At 45.7% G+C, this 17,500-nt stretch overlaps 1 protein-coding gene across 1 annotated transcript in view; it reads right to left on the reverse strand.

Moving 5' to 3' along the window:
• LOC120039729 (adhesion G protein-coupled receptor L3-like) overlaps positions 1 to 17,500 on the reverse strand; it is a 27,215-nt gene that overhangs the window by 2,463 nt on the left and 7,252 nt on the right. Inside the window, exons 3-6 of the mRNA XM_038985133.1 lie at positions 13,707 to 13,875; positions 7,019 to 7,201; positions 6,632 to 6,725; positions 1 to 683 (exon numbers count right to left, since the gene is read on the reverse strand). The exon at positions 1 to 683 is cut by the window's left edge and continues 2,463 nt beyond it. Coding sequence (XP_038841061.1) covers positions 1 to 683; positions 6,632 to 6,725; positions 7,019 to 7,201; positions 13,707 to 13,875 — 1,129 coding nt within the window. The remainder of the gene's footprint in view (positions 684 to 6,631; positions 6,726 to 7,018; positions 7,202 to 13,706; positions 13,876 to 17,500) is intronic.

Consider the following 17,500-nt stretch of genomic DNA (forward strand, 5'->3'; position numbering starts at 1 on the left):
GTGATTGGGTGATTGCGGCGTCTCGTCCGTCTGCTCATTGGTCAGGAGGGGGAAGAAGCTGTCGCTGGTCTCCTGGGGGATGTGCCGGGGGCGGGAGAAGTTATGGGGGGGCGGGGGAGGAGGGTGAGGGTGGGGGAGGCTGTCTGGGGGAGGCAGAGGGCGGGGCGGGAGGAGAGGGGCGTTTGACTCCTCCCTTATAATCTCCAATCCCAAATTCTCATCCAATGGGAAGGCAACGTTGGGGTTATCCAGCACCATGTGACTAACGTCGACACCATCGTTACTCAAGTCGTAGTCATGGTTACTCCCGCCACCGACTACGCCACCGATTCCGATTCCGTTACTGCTGTTACCGACCAGGCCGCCCGCGTTACCGGTGCCGTTACCGACGTTGACCATCTTATTCATCAGGTTGTGGTTGCGTTCAGTGGTCGCCGACCGCTGGTGGTTGTTCAAATACGAAGGGGTGTAGTTGGAGGTTAACTCTTTAAGGATCTGCTTTTCTAATGTTGTCTCCTTGTGGTTGCCGTAGGTACTGTAACCGCTGACGCCGCCGCGATCTAGAATCTGGACGCTGTCGCTAAGGTAGTCGCCGCTCGCCACGCTGTAGTTGTTGCCGTGGTTACCGTTGAGAGGGAGCGTATCCATGACGCTGGAGTCTCGCGCGTTGTTCAGGATCCCCTCTGTGGAAACGGTAAACAAACACAATTATTAGAAGAAACAAAATTAAGTTTAAAAAAACAGTAAATAGTTTAAATTGTCTAATTGTTCAGTATAGTAAATAGCTAGGTATTTGTAAGCGTATTTGACATCCATAGTGGTAGGTTGATATCAGATGCTTGATTAGTAAAGGTGATTACTTGTGTCTCTGTAGGGGGCTATGGGACAGCGTGAGAGAGAACAGAGAGAAACACAAACAGTGAGTAAACACAGCCACAGATAGATACAGAACAGTGTGTATGGTAAAAATGAGTAAACACACAATGAATGGTATGGTGTTTAGTAGGAGGCCTCGTCTTCACCACCTAGGCTACTGTGTACGGTTACAAACTGAACGGTTCACATGGTCTGTCTTGAGGATCAATCCAACTTTTTCCCACAGTACAACAATACAATACTATACTACAATACTAACAACACACATGAACAGAACCCACAGTACAACAATGTCACATACTAACAACACACATGAACAGAACCCACATACTGAAAACAGACGATGCAATACAGCAAGCGCAAAAACCTTTACCAGACGACGGCATAACACAACAACACAAAACACACAGAGCATTCATAGAGCACTCATAGAGCATTCATAGAGCATTCATAGAACACTCATAGAGCATTCATAGAACACTCATAGAGCATTCATAGAACACTCATAGAGCATTCATAGAGCACTCATAGAGCACTCATAGAGCATTCATAGAGCACTCATAGAGCATTCATAGAACACTCATAGAACACTCAGAGCATTCATAGAACACTCATAGAGCACCCATAGAGCACTCATAGAGCATTCATAGAACACTCATAGAGCATTCATAGAGCATTCACAGAGCATTCATAGGGCATTCATAGAGCATTCATAGGGCATTCATAGAGCATTCATAGAACACTCATAGAGCATTCATAGAACACTCATAGAGCATTCATAGAGCATTCATAGAGCATTCATAGAGCATTCATAGAACACACATAGAGCATTCATAGAGCATTATAGAACACTCATAGAGCATTCATAGAGCATTATAGAACACTCATAGAGCATTCATAGAGCATTATAGAACACTCATAGAGCATTATAGAACACTCATAGAGCATTCATAGGGCATTCATAGGGCATTCATAGAGCATTATAGAACACTCATAGAGCATTATAGAACACTCATAGAGCATTCATAGAGCATTATAGAACACTCATAGAGCATTATAGAACACTCATAGAGCATTCATAGAGCATTCATAGGGCATTCATAGGGCATTCATAGTGCATTCATAGAGCATTCATAGCTCATAAAACAGAATCCCACCAAACAGCACAAGCACTCATAGATCCCAGATGATTCGTTAATGTTTATGTTGAATCTGAGACGGATAACTTACACGTTAAGGTCATAAATCTAAAAGGTGAACTACATAACTTGTGTTAAAACATATATTCTTTGAGACCTGACCAATGGGACGCTATGGTGATGTCTCACAACATGATTGGTTGCCTCATCTGGGAGTCATTTTCACAGGCATGCAGACAGAATCATGAGCAGTGGCGGCCATTTTAGAATCAAGGATCCATCAAAATCAATTATATATAAAAAATGTTTTTAAAGTCAATAACTTTGAAGTCAAAAGTGAAATGCACTCGCACAGTCCAGGGGTCAATAAGAACGTGATACTTTGCAAGTCCAGTGTGTTTAAATTTGAACTGAAAAAATAACTCAAAACAATAAAGTGCAGGAATATCAAAAGTTATCAAAGGTTCTCACAAAAAGAACAATCGTTTCAAGCCTTCAATCAATACGTTCCATTAAAAAATGAACTTGGAGGATAACTAGGATGAAGGGTAAATAGGGTTCATAGGTCATACATAGGAATGTGTGTGTCACACCTTGTGTGTTGTACATGCCAGCCACGTTGGGGTTGTTACAGACGGCTTGGTGGTTGGTGTCCCCCAGCAGAGAGTTATAAGGATGGTTAGAACCATGGGGATGAAGGAGAGTATTAGTTAACAGATGATTAGCCTTCGCTCCTAGTGGAGGCAGAGAGACAGACAGAGAGACAGAGAGAGAGAAAGAGAGAGAGAGAGAGAGAGACAGAGACAGAGAGAGAGAGACAGAGAGATAGATAGAGAGACAGAGAGAGAGAGAGAGAGAGAGAGAGAGAGAGAGACAGAGACAGAGACAGAGACAGAGACAGAGAGAGAGTTTTGAAACTTCTGTATGTGTAATGTTTACTGTTAATTTGTATTGTTTATTTCACTTTTGTGTATTGTCTACCTCACTTGCTTTGGCAATGTTAACACATGTTTCCCATGCCAATAAAGCCCCTTGAATTGAATTGAATTGAAATTGAGAGACAGAGAGAGAAAGAGAGAGAGAGAGAGACAGAGAGAGACAGAGACAGAGACAGAGACAGAGACAGAGACAGAGAGAGAGAGACAGAGAGATAGATAGAGAGACAGAGAGAGAGAGAGAGAGAGAGAGAGGTGTAGAGGTATATGAAGAGAGAGAGAGAGAGAGGTGTAGAGGTATATGAAGAGAGAGAGAGGGAGAGAAAGAGAGAGAGAGAGAGAGAGAGAGAGAGAGAGAGAGAGAGAGAGAGAGAGAGAGAGAGAGACAGTGAGAGAGAGGAGTGTAGTGATAGAGTGGGTGTGAGAGAGAGCATGAAAGGAAGAGGGAGAGAAGACATGTAAATCAATCAGACAAACAGAGTTCAAGTGAAAAGCCACAGAAATAAGCTTGACAGTCATTCCTGCAGCCTTTCTCTAGTGAATTGTAGAGTTACCACCCATGACTGTATTTGTTAGTCAGAGACATGGTTGTTGTATTTGTTCATTTTCAGTCCTGTGACCTTCACCAAGTTAGATCCTAGGTATAGTCATGAACTCTTACATTTTATTTAACCTTTATTTAACTAGGTAAGTCGGTTAAGAACAAATTCTTATTTACAATGAGGGACCTACCCCAGGCCAAACCCGGACGACGCTGGGCCAATTGTACGCCGCCCTATGGGACTGCTAATCACGGCCGGATGTGATACAGCCTGGATTCGAACCAGGTACTGTAGTGACGCCTCTAGCACTGAGATGCCGTTACATTACATAATGTATCTCATAAGACCTTGTTTTGAGGCCTAGCTCCACCATAATACAGTGGTCTCAAACTCATGGTTTACAGGCCACATCAGGTCCGCAAGTAGGATTGCAAAATTATGGTACATTTCCCAAGGATTTCCTGCTTATTCCCTCCCGTTTCTAGGAATTTTCCAACCAGGATTAGGTTAGACAGGTTAGACAGGTCAGACTGGTCAGACAGGTAGACTGGTCAGACAGGTCAGACTGGTCAGACAGGTAGACTGGTCAGACAGGTCAGACTGGTTAGACAGGTCAGACTGGTCAGACAGGTCAGACTGGTCAGACAGGTAGACTGGTCAGACAGGTCAGACTGGTTAGACAGGTCAGACTGGTCAGGCTGGTCAGACTGGTTACACTGGTTAGACTGGTAGACAGGTCAGACTGGTAGACTGGTCAGACTGGTTAGACTGGTTAGACTGGTTAGACTGGTCAGACTGGTCAGACTGGTTAGACTGGTCAGACTGGTCAGACTGGTAGACAGGTCAGACTGGTCAGACTGGTCAGACTGGTCAGGCTGGTCAGACTGGTTACACTGGTTAGACTGGTAGACTGGTAGACAGGTCAGACTGGTAGACTGGTCAGGCTGGTCAGACTGGTTACACTGGTTAGACTGGTAGACTGGTAGACAGGTCAGACTGGTAGACTGGTCAGACTGGTTAGACTGGTTAGACTGGTCAGACTGGTCAGACTGGTTAGACTGGTTAGACTGGTCAGACTGGTCAGACTGGTAGACAGGTCAGACTGGTCAGACTGGTCAGACTGGTCAGACTGGTTAGACTGGTCAGACTGGTCAGACTGGTCAGACTGTTTAGACTGGTCAGACTAGGAGGAATAAGATGAAGAGTCAGAGTCTCGTTCATCTGTTTCAATAGGTAGCACTGGCACTCCATTATACAGTCACATGGAATAGATTACTAGAATAACTAGCCATCTGCCCCAGTTATAGGGTATAGTGTGCCAGTCTTAGTGTATTGGGCCAGTCTTAGTATAGTGTGCCAGTCTTAGTGTAGTGGGCCAGTCTTAGTGTAGTGGGCCAGTCTTAGTATAGTGGGCCAGTCTTAGTATAGTGGGCCAGTCTTAGTGTAGTGGGCCAGTCTTAGTGTAGTGGGCCAGTCTTAGTGTAGTGGGCCAGTCTTAGTGTAGTGGGCCAGTCTAAGTGTAGTGGGTCAGTCTAAGTGTAGTGGGTCAGTCTTAGCGTAGTGGGCCAGTCTTAGTGTAGTGGGCCAGTCTTAGTATAGTGGGCCAGTCTTAGTATAGTGGGCCAGTCTTAGTGTAGTGGGCCAGTCTTAGTGTAGTGGGCCAGTCTAAGTGTAGTGGGTCAGTCTAAGTGTAGTGGGTCAGTCTTAGCGTAGTGGGCCAGTCTAAGTGTAGTGGGCCAGACTTCACACACTTAGTGGGCCAGTCTTAGTGTATTGCCCAATCGTAGTGTAGTGGGCCAGTCTTCACACACTTAGTGGGCCAGTCTTAATGTATTGGGCCAGTCTCAGTGTAGTGGGCCAGTCTTAATGTAGTGGGCCAGTCTTCACACACTTAGTGGGCCAGTCTTAATGTAGTGGGCCAGTCTTCACACACTTAGTGGGCCAGTCTTAGTGTAGTGGGCCAGTCTTAATGTAGTGGGCCAGTCTTCACACACTTAGTGGGCCAGTCTTAGTGTAGTGGGCCAGTCTTCACACACTTAGTGGGCCAGTCTTAGTGTAGTGGGCCAGTCTTCACACACTTAGTGGGCCAGTCTTAGTGTATTGGGCCAGTCTTAGTGTAGTGGGCTAGTCTTAGTATAGTGGGCCAGTCTTAGTATAGTGGGCCAGTCTTAGTGTAGTGGGCCAGTCTTAGTGTAGTGGGCCAGTCTTAGTGTAGTGGGCCAGTCTTAGTATAGTGGGCCAGTCTTAGTATAGTGGGCCAGTCTTAGCGTAGTGGGCCAGTCTAAGTGTAGTGGGCCAGACTTCACACACTTAGTGGGCCAGTCTTAGTGTATTGCCCAGTCTTAGTGTAGTGGGCCAGTCTTCACACACTTAGTGGGCCAGTCTTAATGTATTGGGCCAGTCTCAGTGTAGTGGGCCAGTCTTAATGTAGTGGGCCAGTCTTCACACACTTAGTGGGCCAGTCTTAATGTAGTGGGCCAGTCTTCACACACTTAGTGGGCCAGTCTTAGTTTAGTGGGCCAGTCTTAATGTAGTGGGCCAGTCTTCACACACTTAGTGGGCCAGTCTTAATGTAGTGGGCCAGTCTTCACACACTTAGTGGGCCAGTCTTAATGTAGTGGGCCAGTCTTCACACACTTAGTGGGCCAGTCTTCACACACTTAGTGGGCCAGTCTTAGTATAGTGGGCCAGTCTTAGTGTAGTGGGCCAGTCTTCACACACTTAGTGGGCCAGTCTTAGTGTAGTGGGCCAGTCTTCACACACTTAGTGGGCCAGTCTTAGTGTATTGGGCCAGTCTTAGTGTAGTGGGCCAGTCTTAATGTAGTGGGCCAGTCTTCACACACTTAGTGGGCCAGTCTTAGTGTAGTGGGCCAGTCTTCACACACTTAGTGGGCCAGTCTTAGTGTAGTGGGCCAGTCTTCACACACTTAGTGGGCCAGTCTTAGTGTAGTGGGCCAGTCTTAATGTAGTGGGCCACGCCAAATACTTCCTCTCTTCTGTCCTTCATAGAGGAAGTGACATCAGCAGTGGGCTAACGATAGCATTAGGAGGAGTAATATAAACTTCTCTTTACTCTGTCAGTGCATTATATATAACAGTATTGTTGTTATACTGAATAGGTAGTAGTATCCATGGTTACCTCTGTTGAGTGTGGCTGAGCTGTTGATGTCTCCTGTCATAAAGGATGACTCCTGTTTCCTCACTGTATCGTTCCACATCCTCCTGATACGACTCTGATGGAGGGAGGGATGGGGGAGGGAGGGGAGGAGAGGAGAGGAGAGAAGAGGAGAGGGAGGGAGAGAAGGAAGGGGGATGAAGGGAAGGAGAGAAGGAAGGGGGAGGGAGGGAAGAGGGGATGAGAGGAGAGGGAGGGAGAGAAGATAGGAAGGGGGAGGTAGAGAGAAAGAGACAGGGATAAAAGGTGACTTTCCAAGGTAACTTTCCAAGACTTCTAGAATCAGAAGTCAGAGTTAAAGTTGAATCTGATTGTACTGTAGGTTAGTCCTACAGGCTAACCTGGTCTCACCTGGGAATCTTCTGTGGAGTAGCGTCCAGGTGTACAGGCAGGCAAGATGACCTGCGACCCCGTGGAGTATCGTCCTGGGGTTCGAGACGTGGTGTGGTTCTTTCCAGAGGACGAGATGGAGGTCTCTACACTCTTACCACTGCAGCAGTGGGTACGCAAACACTTCCCATACTCCTTACGCACCTGGAGGGAAGACAGGGACACACAGCTGTGTTATGGAAGGATACAGGTGTGTTTGGGAAGGATACAGGTGTGTTATGGAAGGATACAGATGTGTTAGGAAGGATACAGGTGTGTTATGGAAGGATACAGGTGTGTTATGGAAGGATACAGGTGTGTTATGGAAGGATACAGGTGTGTTATGGAAGGATACAGGTGTGTTATGGAAGGATACAGATGTGTTAGGAAGGATACAGATGTGTTAGGAAGGATACAGCTGTGTTATGGAAGGATACAGGTGTGTTTGGGAAGGATACAGGTGTGTTATGGAAGGATACAGATGTGTTAGGAAGGATACAGGTGTGTTATGGAAGGATACAGGTGTGTTATGGAAGGATACAGGTGTGTTATGGAAGGATACAGGTGTGTTATGGAAGGATACAGGTGTGTTAGGAAGGATACAGGTGTGTTAGGAAGGATACAGGTGTGTTATGGAAGGATACAGGTGTGTTATGGAAGGATACAGGTGTGTTAGGAAGGTTACAGGTATGTTAGGAAGGATACAGGTGTGTTATGGAAGGATACAGGTGTGTTATGGAAGGATACAGGTGTGTTAGGAAGGATACAGGTGTGTTAGGAAGGATACAGGTGTGTTAGGAAGGATACAGGTGTGTTATGGAAGGATACAGGTGTGTTATGGAAGGATACAGGTGTGTTATGGAAGGATACAGGTGTGTTAGGAAGGATACAGGTGTGTTAGGAAGGATACAGGTGTGTTATGGAAGGATACAGGTGTGTTATGGAAGGATACAGGTGTGTTAGGAAGGTTACAGGTATGTTAGGAAGGATACAGGTGTGTTATGGAAGGATACAGGTGTGTTATGGAAGGATACAGGTGTGTTAGGAAGGATACAGGTGTGTTAGGAAGGATACAGGTGTGTTAGGAAGGATACAGGTGTGTTAGGAAGGATAAAGGTGTGTTATGGAAGGATACAGGTGTGTTATGGAAGGATACAGGTGTGTTAGGAATGATACAGGTGTGTTAGGAAGGAAACATGTGTGTTAGGAAGGATACAGGTAAGTTAGGAAGGATACAGGTGTGTTAGGAAGGATACAGGTGTGTTAGGAAGGATACAGGTGTGTTAGGAAGGATACAGGTGTGTTATGGAAGGATACAGGTATGTTAGGAAGGATACGGGTATGTTAGGAAGGATACGGGTATGTTAGGAAGGATACAGGTATGTTAGGAAGGATACAGGTATGTTAGGAAGGATACAGGTGTGTGTGTGTTTGTGTGTGTGGATGTGTGTTAACGTTTGGTTATGTCTTAACACAATGTGTTTTCCCAACACCTGTGAGTGTCTAACACACCTGTATCCTTCCCAATATCTGTATGGGTGTGTGTGTAACACACCTGTATCCTTCCTAACACCTGTATGGGTGTGTATCTAACACACCTGTATCCTTCCTAACACCTGTATGGGTGTGTGTATCTAACACACCTGTATCCTTCCTAACACCTGTATGGGTGTGTGTATCTAACACACCTGTATCCTTCCTAACACCTGTATGGGTGTGTGTATCTAACACACCTGTATCCTTCCTAACACCTGTATGGGTGTGTATCTAACACACCTGTATCCTTCCTAACACCTGTATGGGTGTGTATCTAACACACCTGTATCCTTCCTAATATCTGTATGGGTGTGTGTGTGTAACACACCTGTATCCTTCCTAACACCTGTATGGGTGTGTGTATCTAACACACCTGTATCCTTCCTAACACCTGTCTGGGTGTGTGTATCTAACACACCTGTATCCTTCCTGACACCTGTATGGGTGTGTGTATCTAACACACCTGTATCCTTCCTAACACCTGTATGGGTGTGTGTATCTAACACACCTGTATCCTTCCTAACACCTGTATGGGTGTGTGTATCTAACACACCTGTATCCTTCCTAACACCTGTACGGGTGTGTGTGTCTAACTACCATACTACACTACATGACCAAAAATATGGGTACACCTGCTCGTATTATAACGTCATTCTAATGTAATTTAACATGTGTCTAGATGAGTAACCCATACAGGAGTATTATAATGTAATTTAACATGTATCTAGATGAGTAACCCATGCAGGAGTATTATAATGTAATTTAACATGTATCTAGATGAGTAACCCATACAGTAGTATTATAATGTAATTTAACATGTGTCTAGATGAGTAACCCATACAGGAGTATTATAATGTAATTTAACATGTATCTAGATGAGTAACCCATACAGGAGTATTATAATGTAATTTAACATGTATCTAGATGAGTAACCCATACAGGAGTATTATAATGTAATTTAACATGTGTCTAGATGAGTAACCCATACAGGAGTATTATAATGTAATTTAACATGTGTCTAGATGAGTAACCCATACAGGAGTATTATAATGTAATTTAACATGTATCTAGATGAGTAACCCATACAGGAGTATTATAATGTAATTTAACATGTGTCTAGATGAGTAACCCATACAGGAGTATTATAATGTAATTTAACATGTATCTAGATGAGTAACCCATACAGTAGTATTATAATGTAATTATAATGTAATTTAACATGTGTCTAGATGAGTAACCCATACAGTAGTATTATAATGTAATTTAACATGTGTCTAGATGAGTAACCCATACAGGAGTATTATAATGTAATTTAACATGTGTCTAGATGAGTAACCCATACAGGAGTATTATAATGTAATTTAACATGTGTCTAGATGAGTAACCCATACAGTAGTATTATAATGTAATTTAACATGTGTCTAGATGAGTAACCCATACAGGAGTATTATAATGTAATTATAATGTAATTTAACATGTGTCTAGATGTAGATCCTAATCAAGCTAATGTAAATAACGAAAGAATATGTTTTTAAAGACGGACTGGAGATGCTCTGTTTTCACAGCTGTGTGTGTGTGTGTGTGTGTGTGTGTGTGTGTGTGTGTGTGTGTGTGTGTGTGTGTGTGTGTGTGTGTGTGTGTGTGTGTGTGTGTGTGTGTGTGTGTGTGTGTGAACATTGCCCAGAGTCTCTAAGGAGATTGAGAGGGCTTTGCCAAGGAAAATCTCAACATTGTATGAGTCTTCCCCTAGACACCTGATCTCATGACCCGACACACACACACACACACACACACACACACACACACACACACACACACACACACACACACACACACACACACACACACACACACACACACACACACACACACACACACACACACACACACAGACACCCTGAGGATCTAGAACAATAGCGTGTCTGTGGGTGAAGAGCCAGACAGTATTAACACGGTGATTCATCTCACATCATCTGTTCTGTCAACAGTGAAGTGTGTGGGAGGTGTTTAGTCATTTCTTAGACTTCACATTTGACTATTTCTGCTGTGTTAGAGCCTGTTTATATCAGTGTAGGTGTTGAGAACAATCTAACCTCCTTAACCCACTCTGGTCTGTCCTCCATCCCACTCTTCCTCCTCAACCCTCTTAACCCACTCTGGTCTGTCCTCCATCCCACTCTTCCTCCTCAACCCTCTTAATCCACTCTGGTCCGTCCTCCATCCCACTCTTCCTCCTCAACCCTCTTAACCCACTCTGGTCTGTCCTCCATCCCACTCTTCCTCCTCAACCCCATTAACCCACTCTGGTCCGTCCTCCATCTCACTCTTCCTCCTCAACCCCATTAACCCACTCTGGTCCTTCCTCCATCCCACTCTTCCTCCTCAACCCTCTTAACCCACTCTGGTCCGTCCTCCATCCCACTCTTCCTCCTCAACCCTCTTAACCCACTCTGGTCCGTCCTCCATCCCACTCTTCCTCCTCAACCCCATTAATCCACTCTGGTCCGTCCTCCATCTCACTCTTCCTCCTCAACCCCATTAATCCACTCTGGTCCTTCCTCCATCCCACTCTTCCTCTCTAGCTATCAACCATCTAACCCCCCTAACCCACTCTGGTCCTTCCTCCATCCCACTCTTCCTCCTCAACCCCCTTAACCCACTCTGGTCCTTCCTCCATCCCACTCTTCCTCCTCAACCCCATTAATCCACTCTGGTCCTTCCTCCATCCCACTCTTCCTCCTCAACCCCCTTAACCCACTCTGGTCCTTCCTCCATCCCACTCTTCCTCCTCAACCCCCTTAACCCACTCTGGTCCTTCCTCCATCCCACTCTTCCTCCTCAACCCCATTAACCCACTCTGGTCCGTCCTCCATCTCACTCTTCCTCCTCAACCCCATTAATCCACTCTGGTCCTTCCTCCATCCCACTCTTCCTCCTCAACCCCATTAACCCACTCTGGTCCGTCCTCCATCTCACTCTTCCTCCTCAACCCCATTAATCCACTCTGGTCCTTCCTCCATCCCACTCTTCCTCCTCAACCCCATTAATCCACTCTGGTCCTTCCTCCATCCCACTCTTCCTCTCTAGCTATCAACCATCTAACCCCCCTAACCCACTCTGGTCCTTCCTCCATCCCACTCTTCCTCCTCAACCCCATTAATCCACTCTGGTCCTTCCTCCATCCCACTCTTCCTCTCTAGCTATCAACCATCTAACCCCCCTAACCCACTCTGGTCCTTCCTCCATCCCACTCTTCCTCCTCAACCCCATTAATCCACTCTGGTCCTTCCTCCATCCCACTCTTCCTCCTCAACCCCCTTAACCCACTCTGGTCCTTCCTCCATCCCACTCTTCCTCCTCAACCCCATTAATCCACTCTGGTCCTTCCTCCATCCCACTCTTCCTCCTCAACCCTCTTAACCCACTCTGGTCCTTCCTCCATCCCACTCTTCCTCCTCAACCCCATTAATCCACTCTGGTCCTTCCTCCATCCCACTCTTCCTCCTCAACCCTCTTAACCCACTCTGGTCCTTCCTCCATCCCACTCTTCCTCCTCAACCCCATTAACCCACTCTGGTCCTTCCTCCATCCCACTCTTCCTCCTCAACCCCCCTAACCCACTCTGGTCCGTCCTCCATCCCACTCTTCCTCCTCAACCCCATTAATCCACTCTGGTCCTTCCTCCATCCCACTCTTCCTCCTCAACCCCATTAACCCACTCTGGTCCTTCCTCCATCCCACTCTTCCTCCTCAACCCCCTTAACCCACTCTGGTCCTTCCTCCATCCCACTCTTCCTCTCTAGCTATCAACCATCTAACCCCCTTAACCCACTCTGGTCCTTCCTCCATCCCACTCTTCCTCCTCAACCCCATTAATCCACTCTGGTCCTTCCTCCATCCCACTCTTCCTCCTCAACCCCCTTAACCCACTCTGGTCCGTCCTCCATCCCACTCTTCCTCCTCAACCCCATTAATCCACTCTGGTCCTTCCTCCATCCCACTCTTCCTCCTCAACCCCATTAATCCACTCTGGTCCTTCCTCCATCCCACTCTTCCTCTCTAGCTATCAACCATCTAACCCCCTAACCCACTCTGGTCCTTCCTCCATCCCACTCTTCCTCTCTAGCTATCAACCATCTAACCCCCCTAACCCACTCTGGTCCGTCCTCCATCCCACTCTTCCTCCTAAACCCTCTTAACCCACTCTGGTCCGTCCTCCATCCCACTCTTCCTCCTAAACCCTCTTAACCCACTCTGGTCCATCCTCCAGCCCACTCTTCCTCCTAAACCCTCTTAACCCACTCTGGTCCATCCTCCAGCCCACTCTTCCTCCTTAACCCCCCCCCAACCCACTCTGGTCCGTCCTCCATCCCACTCTTCCTCCTCTAGCTGTCAACAGTAGATGTGTGTGGGAGAAAAATATTGGATTGTGTTCAGGCATTTGTTGGACGACCCTTTCTGAGTATGTGTGATGTGTGAGCGTGCTGAAGGTGTCCCGTAGAGTAACATCAACCAACATGTCAGAACGCAGAACGATGTCAGATAACAGACAGCACACTATCCTATTGATACCACATGTACAGCGGGAGGCAACACCCTCATGTTTATACAATGGACTGAATCTTGGCTTAGAAATGTGGTTATCGTGTGGGAGTGTGTGTGAGTGTGTGTGTGTGTGTGTATGAAAGAGAGTCTGTCTGTCTGTCTGTCTGTCTGTCTGTCTGTCTGTCTGTCTGTCTGTCTGTCTGTCTGTCTGTCTGTCTGTCTGTCTGTCTGTCTGTCTGTCTGTCTGTCTGAGAGTGTGTGTGAGAGTGTGTGTGAGGGTGTGTGTGTATGAGAGAGTATGTGTGTGTGTGTGTGTGTGTGTGTGTGTGTGTGTGTGTGTGTGTGTGTGTGTGTGTGTGTGTGTGTGTGTGTGTGTGTGTGTGTGTGTGTGTGTGTGTGTGTGTGTGTGTATGAAAGAGAGTGTGTGTGTGCGTGTGCGTGTGCGTGTGTGTGTGTGTGTGTGTGTGTGTGTGTGTGTTAAAGAGAGTGTGTGTGCGTGTGTGTGTGTGTGTGTGTGTGTGTGTGTGTGTGTGTGTGTGTGTGTGTGTGTGTGTGTGTGTGTGTGTGTGTGTGTGTGTGTGTGTGTTACCTTCTTCTGTAGGATGCAGTGGAAGATGAATATAAACATGCCCTGTAGGGAGTTGAAGATGGTGAACAGGTAGGCCATGATCACTGTACTCTCATTGATATACATCAGACCAAACGCCCAGGTCAGACCCAACAGACAGAGGAGAGCTATGGCACCAATCACCCACGATCTACAGGAGGAGAGAGAGAGAGAGAGGAGGGAGAGATAGAGAAAGGAGGAGGAGAGAGAGGAGGAGAGATAGAGGAGAGAGGAGGAGAGAGAGAGAGAAGAGGGAGAGATATATATATATAGAGAGAGAGAGAGAGAGAGAGAGAGAGAGAGGAGGAGGGAGAGAGAGATAGAGGAGGGAGAGAGAGAGAGGGAGAGAGAGATAGAGGAGGAGGGAGAGAGAGAGAGACAGAGGAGGAGGGAGAGAGAGATAGAGGAGGAGGGAGAGAGAGATAGAGGAGGGAGAGAGAGACAGACAGAGGAGGGAGAGAGAGAGAGACAGAGGAGGGAGAGATAGAGGAGAGATAGAGGAGGAGGTGAGAGAGAGAAGAGGGATTGAGAGAGAGGGAGAGAGAGATAGAGGAGGAGGGAGAGAGAGATAGAGGAGGAGGGAGAGAGAAAGAGAGAGATAGAGGAGGAGGGAGAGAGAGAGAGGGAGAGAGAGATAGAGGAGGAGAGAGAGAGAGAGGGAGACAGAGAGAGAGAGAGAGGGAGAGAGAGAGAGAGAGAGAGAGAGAGAGGAGGAGGGAGAGAGAGATAGAGGAGGAGGGAGAGAGAGAGAGAGACAGAGAGAGAGAGAGAGGGAGAGAGAGAGAGAGAGAGAGAGAGAGAGAGAGAGAGAGAGTGAGGAGAGAGGGGAGAGAGAGAGAGAAAGAGAGGAGAGAGAGAAGAGAGGTCAGACCCAGCAGACAGAGTAGATCTATAACAGATATCACCCACAATCTAGAGGAGAGGAGAGGAGGAGGAGAAAGCAGAGACGGAGGGAGGTGATTCAGTGTATGGATCATATTACCCACTATCTACAGAAGGAGAGGAGGACAGAGGTCATCTCGTTAGCGTAAATACCAAAGTTGACTTTTTGTTCCACAAGTTGAAATATCCCTGTTAGTGTACTAATGAACACAATAGCAATGGAAGGGATAATGACAAGGATCAACTGATTCCAACTAAACTAGTAAACTTAACTAAACTAGTAAATGTAACTAAACTAGTAAACTTAACTAAACTAGTAAACTTAACTAAACTAGTAAACTTAACTAAACTTGTAAACTTAACTAAACTAGTAAATGTAACTAAACTAGTAAACTTAACTAAACTAGTAAACTTAACTAAACTAGTAAACGTAACTAAACTAGTAAATGTAACTCAACTAGTAAATGTAACTAAACTAGTAAACATAACTCAACTAGTAAACGTAACTAAACTAGTAAACGTAACTAAACTAGTAAACTTAACTAAACTAGTAAACGTAACTAAACTAGTAAACGTAACTCAACTAGTAAACATAACTAAACTAGTAAACGTAACTAAACTAGTAAATGTAACTCAACTAGTAAACGTAACTCAACTAGTAAACGTAACTAAACTAGTAAACATAACTAAACTAGTAAACGTAACTCAACTAGTAAACGTAGGAAGTTGACAGTTTAGAATCTCCTTTTAGAACTCTCCGTGATCACATGACTGAGCTGAGGAAGGTGACTGTCTGAGATTCACAATGACAAAGACCGGAGTGCTGAGTGTGAACAGAATGTGTGTGTGTGTGTGTGTGCGTGCGTGCGTGTGTGGTGTCATTAAAAATGCCATTTGACAATAAAGGTCAGTGGTCGTGGTCCGTCGCTACAACTGTGACCGCCGTTAATCTGACTGAGCAGTGATCAGTAACTCAGAGAGAGAGAGGTGGAGAGGGAGAGAGAGGTAGAAAGAGAGAGATAGAGAGAGACTTGCAGAGAGAGAGAGAGAGAGAGACTTGCAGAGAGAGAGAGAGAGAGAGACTTGCAGAGAGAGAGAGAGATAGAGACTTGCAGAGAGAGAGAGAGATAGAGACTTGCAGAGAGAGAGAGAGATAGAGACTTGCAGAGAGAGAGAGAGAGAGAGAGAGGTAGTCAGTAGGGAAGTGACTGATTAGATGTGATCCTGTATGACACTGTTCAGGCAGAGAGATAACTTTACAATAAAGCCCATGTGACCAGCCTCTTCAATAAAGGTTCGTTTTTACCTCTCCTCTCCTCTCCTCTCCTCTCCTCTCCTCTCCTCTCCTCTCCTCTCCTCTCCTCTCCTCTCCTCTCCTCTCCCCTTCCCCCCCCTCCTCTCCCCTCTCCTCTCCTCTCCCTCAAACCATCTTTCTCTCCCCATCCCTCTGTCACCAAAATCTCTACTTCAGTCATAACTTCCCATTGTCTCCCTCCCTCCCTCCCTCCCTCCCTCCCTCCCTCCCTCCCTCCCTCCCTCCCTCCCTCCCTCCCTCCCTCCCTCCCTCCCCTCCCTCCCTCCCTCCCTCCCTCCCTCCCTCCCTCCCTCCCTCCCTCCCTCTCCTCTCCTCTACTCCCTCCCTCCCTCCCTCCCCCAATCCTCATAATAACTCCACAGTTCACTCTTCTACTGATCACATGACACACGAACCAAGGATTTAAAGGGTTAACACTGATATTCACAAATAAACACAACAGTCTTTTTCATAAGGTCAACACTGGTAGTCAGGTGTGCTCGAGAGGTCTAGTTCAGTACAGTGTAGTAGGCGGGTTGCTACACGTCTACAGACAGACCAACAAGGTGACGGGAACCAATCAGAATGTCCGTTGAGTCAAGACAAGCATTCTGATTGGACAGTGGCCTTACCAGAGCCAATCCACACAAAGACAACCTCACGACGGCTGAAATAAAAAAGAAGAGACAGAGAAAGAAAAAAACAGAAAGGAAGGAAGAAAGAAATAACAGATGAGGCTAAAGGACGACGATGAAAAATGAACCAGAATGAATGTGATCATAACTCAAACAATGAAATGATCAAAACGAGAAGACAGGAACCTTATTTACAGAGTCAGGAAGCAACACAAGAAGCACCAGGAGACTACGTCACATGGTGCTGCGTAGCGCTAGTAGGCAGATGTGTGACGCCTCGCTATTTATAAACTCAACTCAAGTACATTTTCTCCTCAGTAGAGTAGCTATCAGCAAAGTCAGTGGTAGAATACAGCATCACCAGTTTACGTCGAGTTATACACCTCTAACTGGTTTTAATATTCACACTATGTATTATCTACAGTCTGTTATCTGTTCTAACTGGTTTTAGTATTCACACTATGTATTATCTTCAGTCTGTTATAAACCTCTAACTGGTTTTAATATTCACACTATGTATTATCTACAGTCTGTTATCTGTTCTAACTGGTTTTAATATTCACACTATGTATTATCTACAGTCTGTTATCTGTTCTAACTGGTTTTAATATTCACACTATGTATTATCTACAGTCTGTTATCTGTTCTAACTGGTTTTAATATTCACACTATGTATTATCTACAGTCTGTTATCTGTTCTAACTGGTTTTAATATTCACACTATGTATTATCTACAGTCTGTTATCTGTTCTAACTGGTTTTAATATTCACACTATGTATTATCTACAGTCTGTTATCTGTTCTAACTGGTTTTAATATTCACACTATGTATTATCTACAGTCTGTTATCTGTTCTAACTGGTTTTAATATTCACACTATGTATTATCTTCAGTCTGTTACAGCTCTGAGCAGCATGTGTCTAAACTAAATTTGGCTTCACACACAAACACCCAGGCTGTGTCCC

The sequence above is a fragment of the Salvelinus namaycush genome, unplaced genomic scaffold (assembly GCF_016432855.1).
Source record: "Salvelinus namaycush isolate Seneca unplaced genomic scaffold, SaNama_1.0 Scaffold2963, whole genome shotgun sequence".
Taxonomy (NCBI): domain Eukaryota; kingdom Metazoa; phylum Chordata; class Actinopteri; order Salmoniformes; family Salmonidae; genus Salvelinus; species Salvelinus namaycush.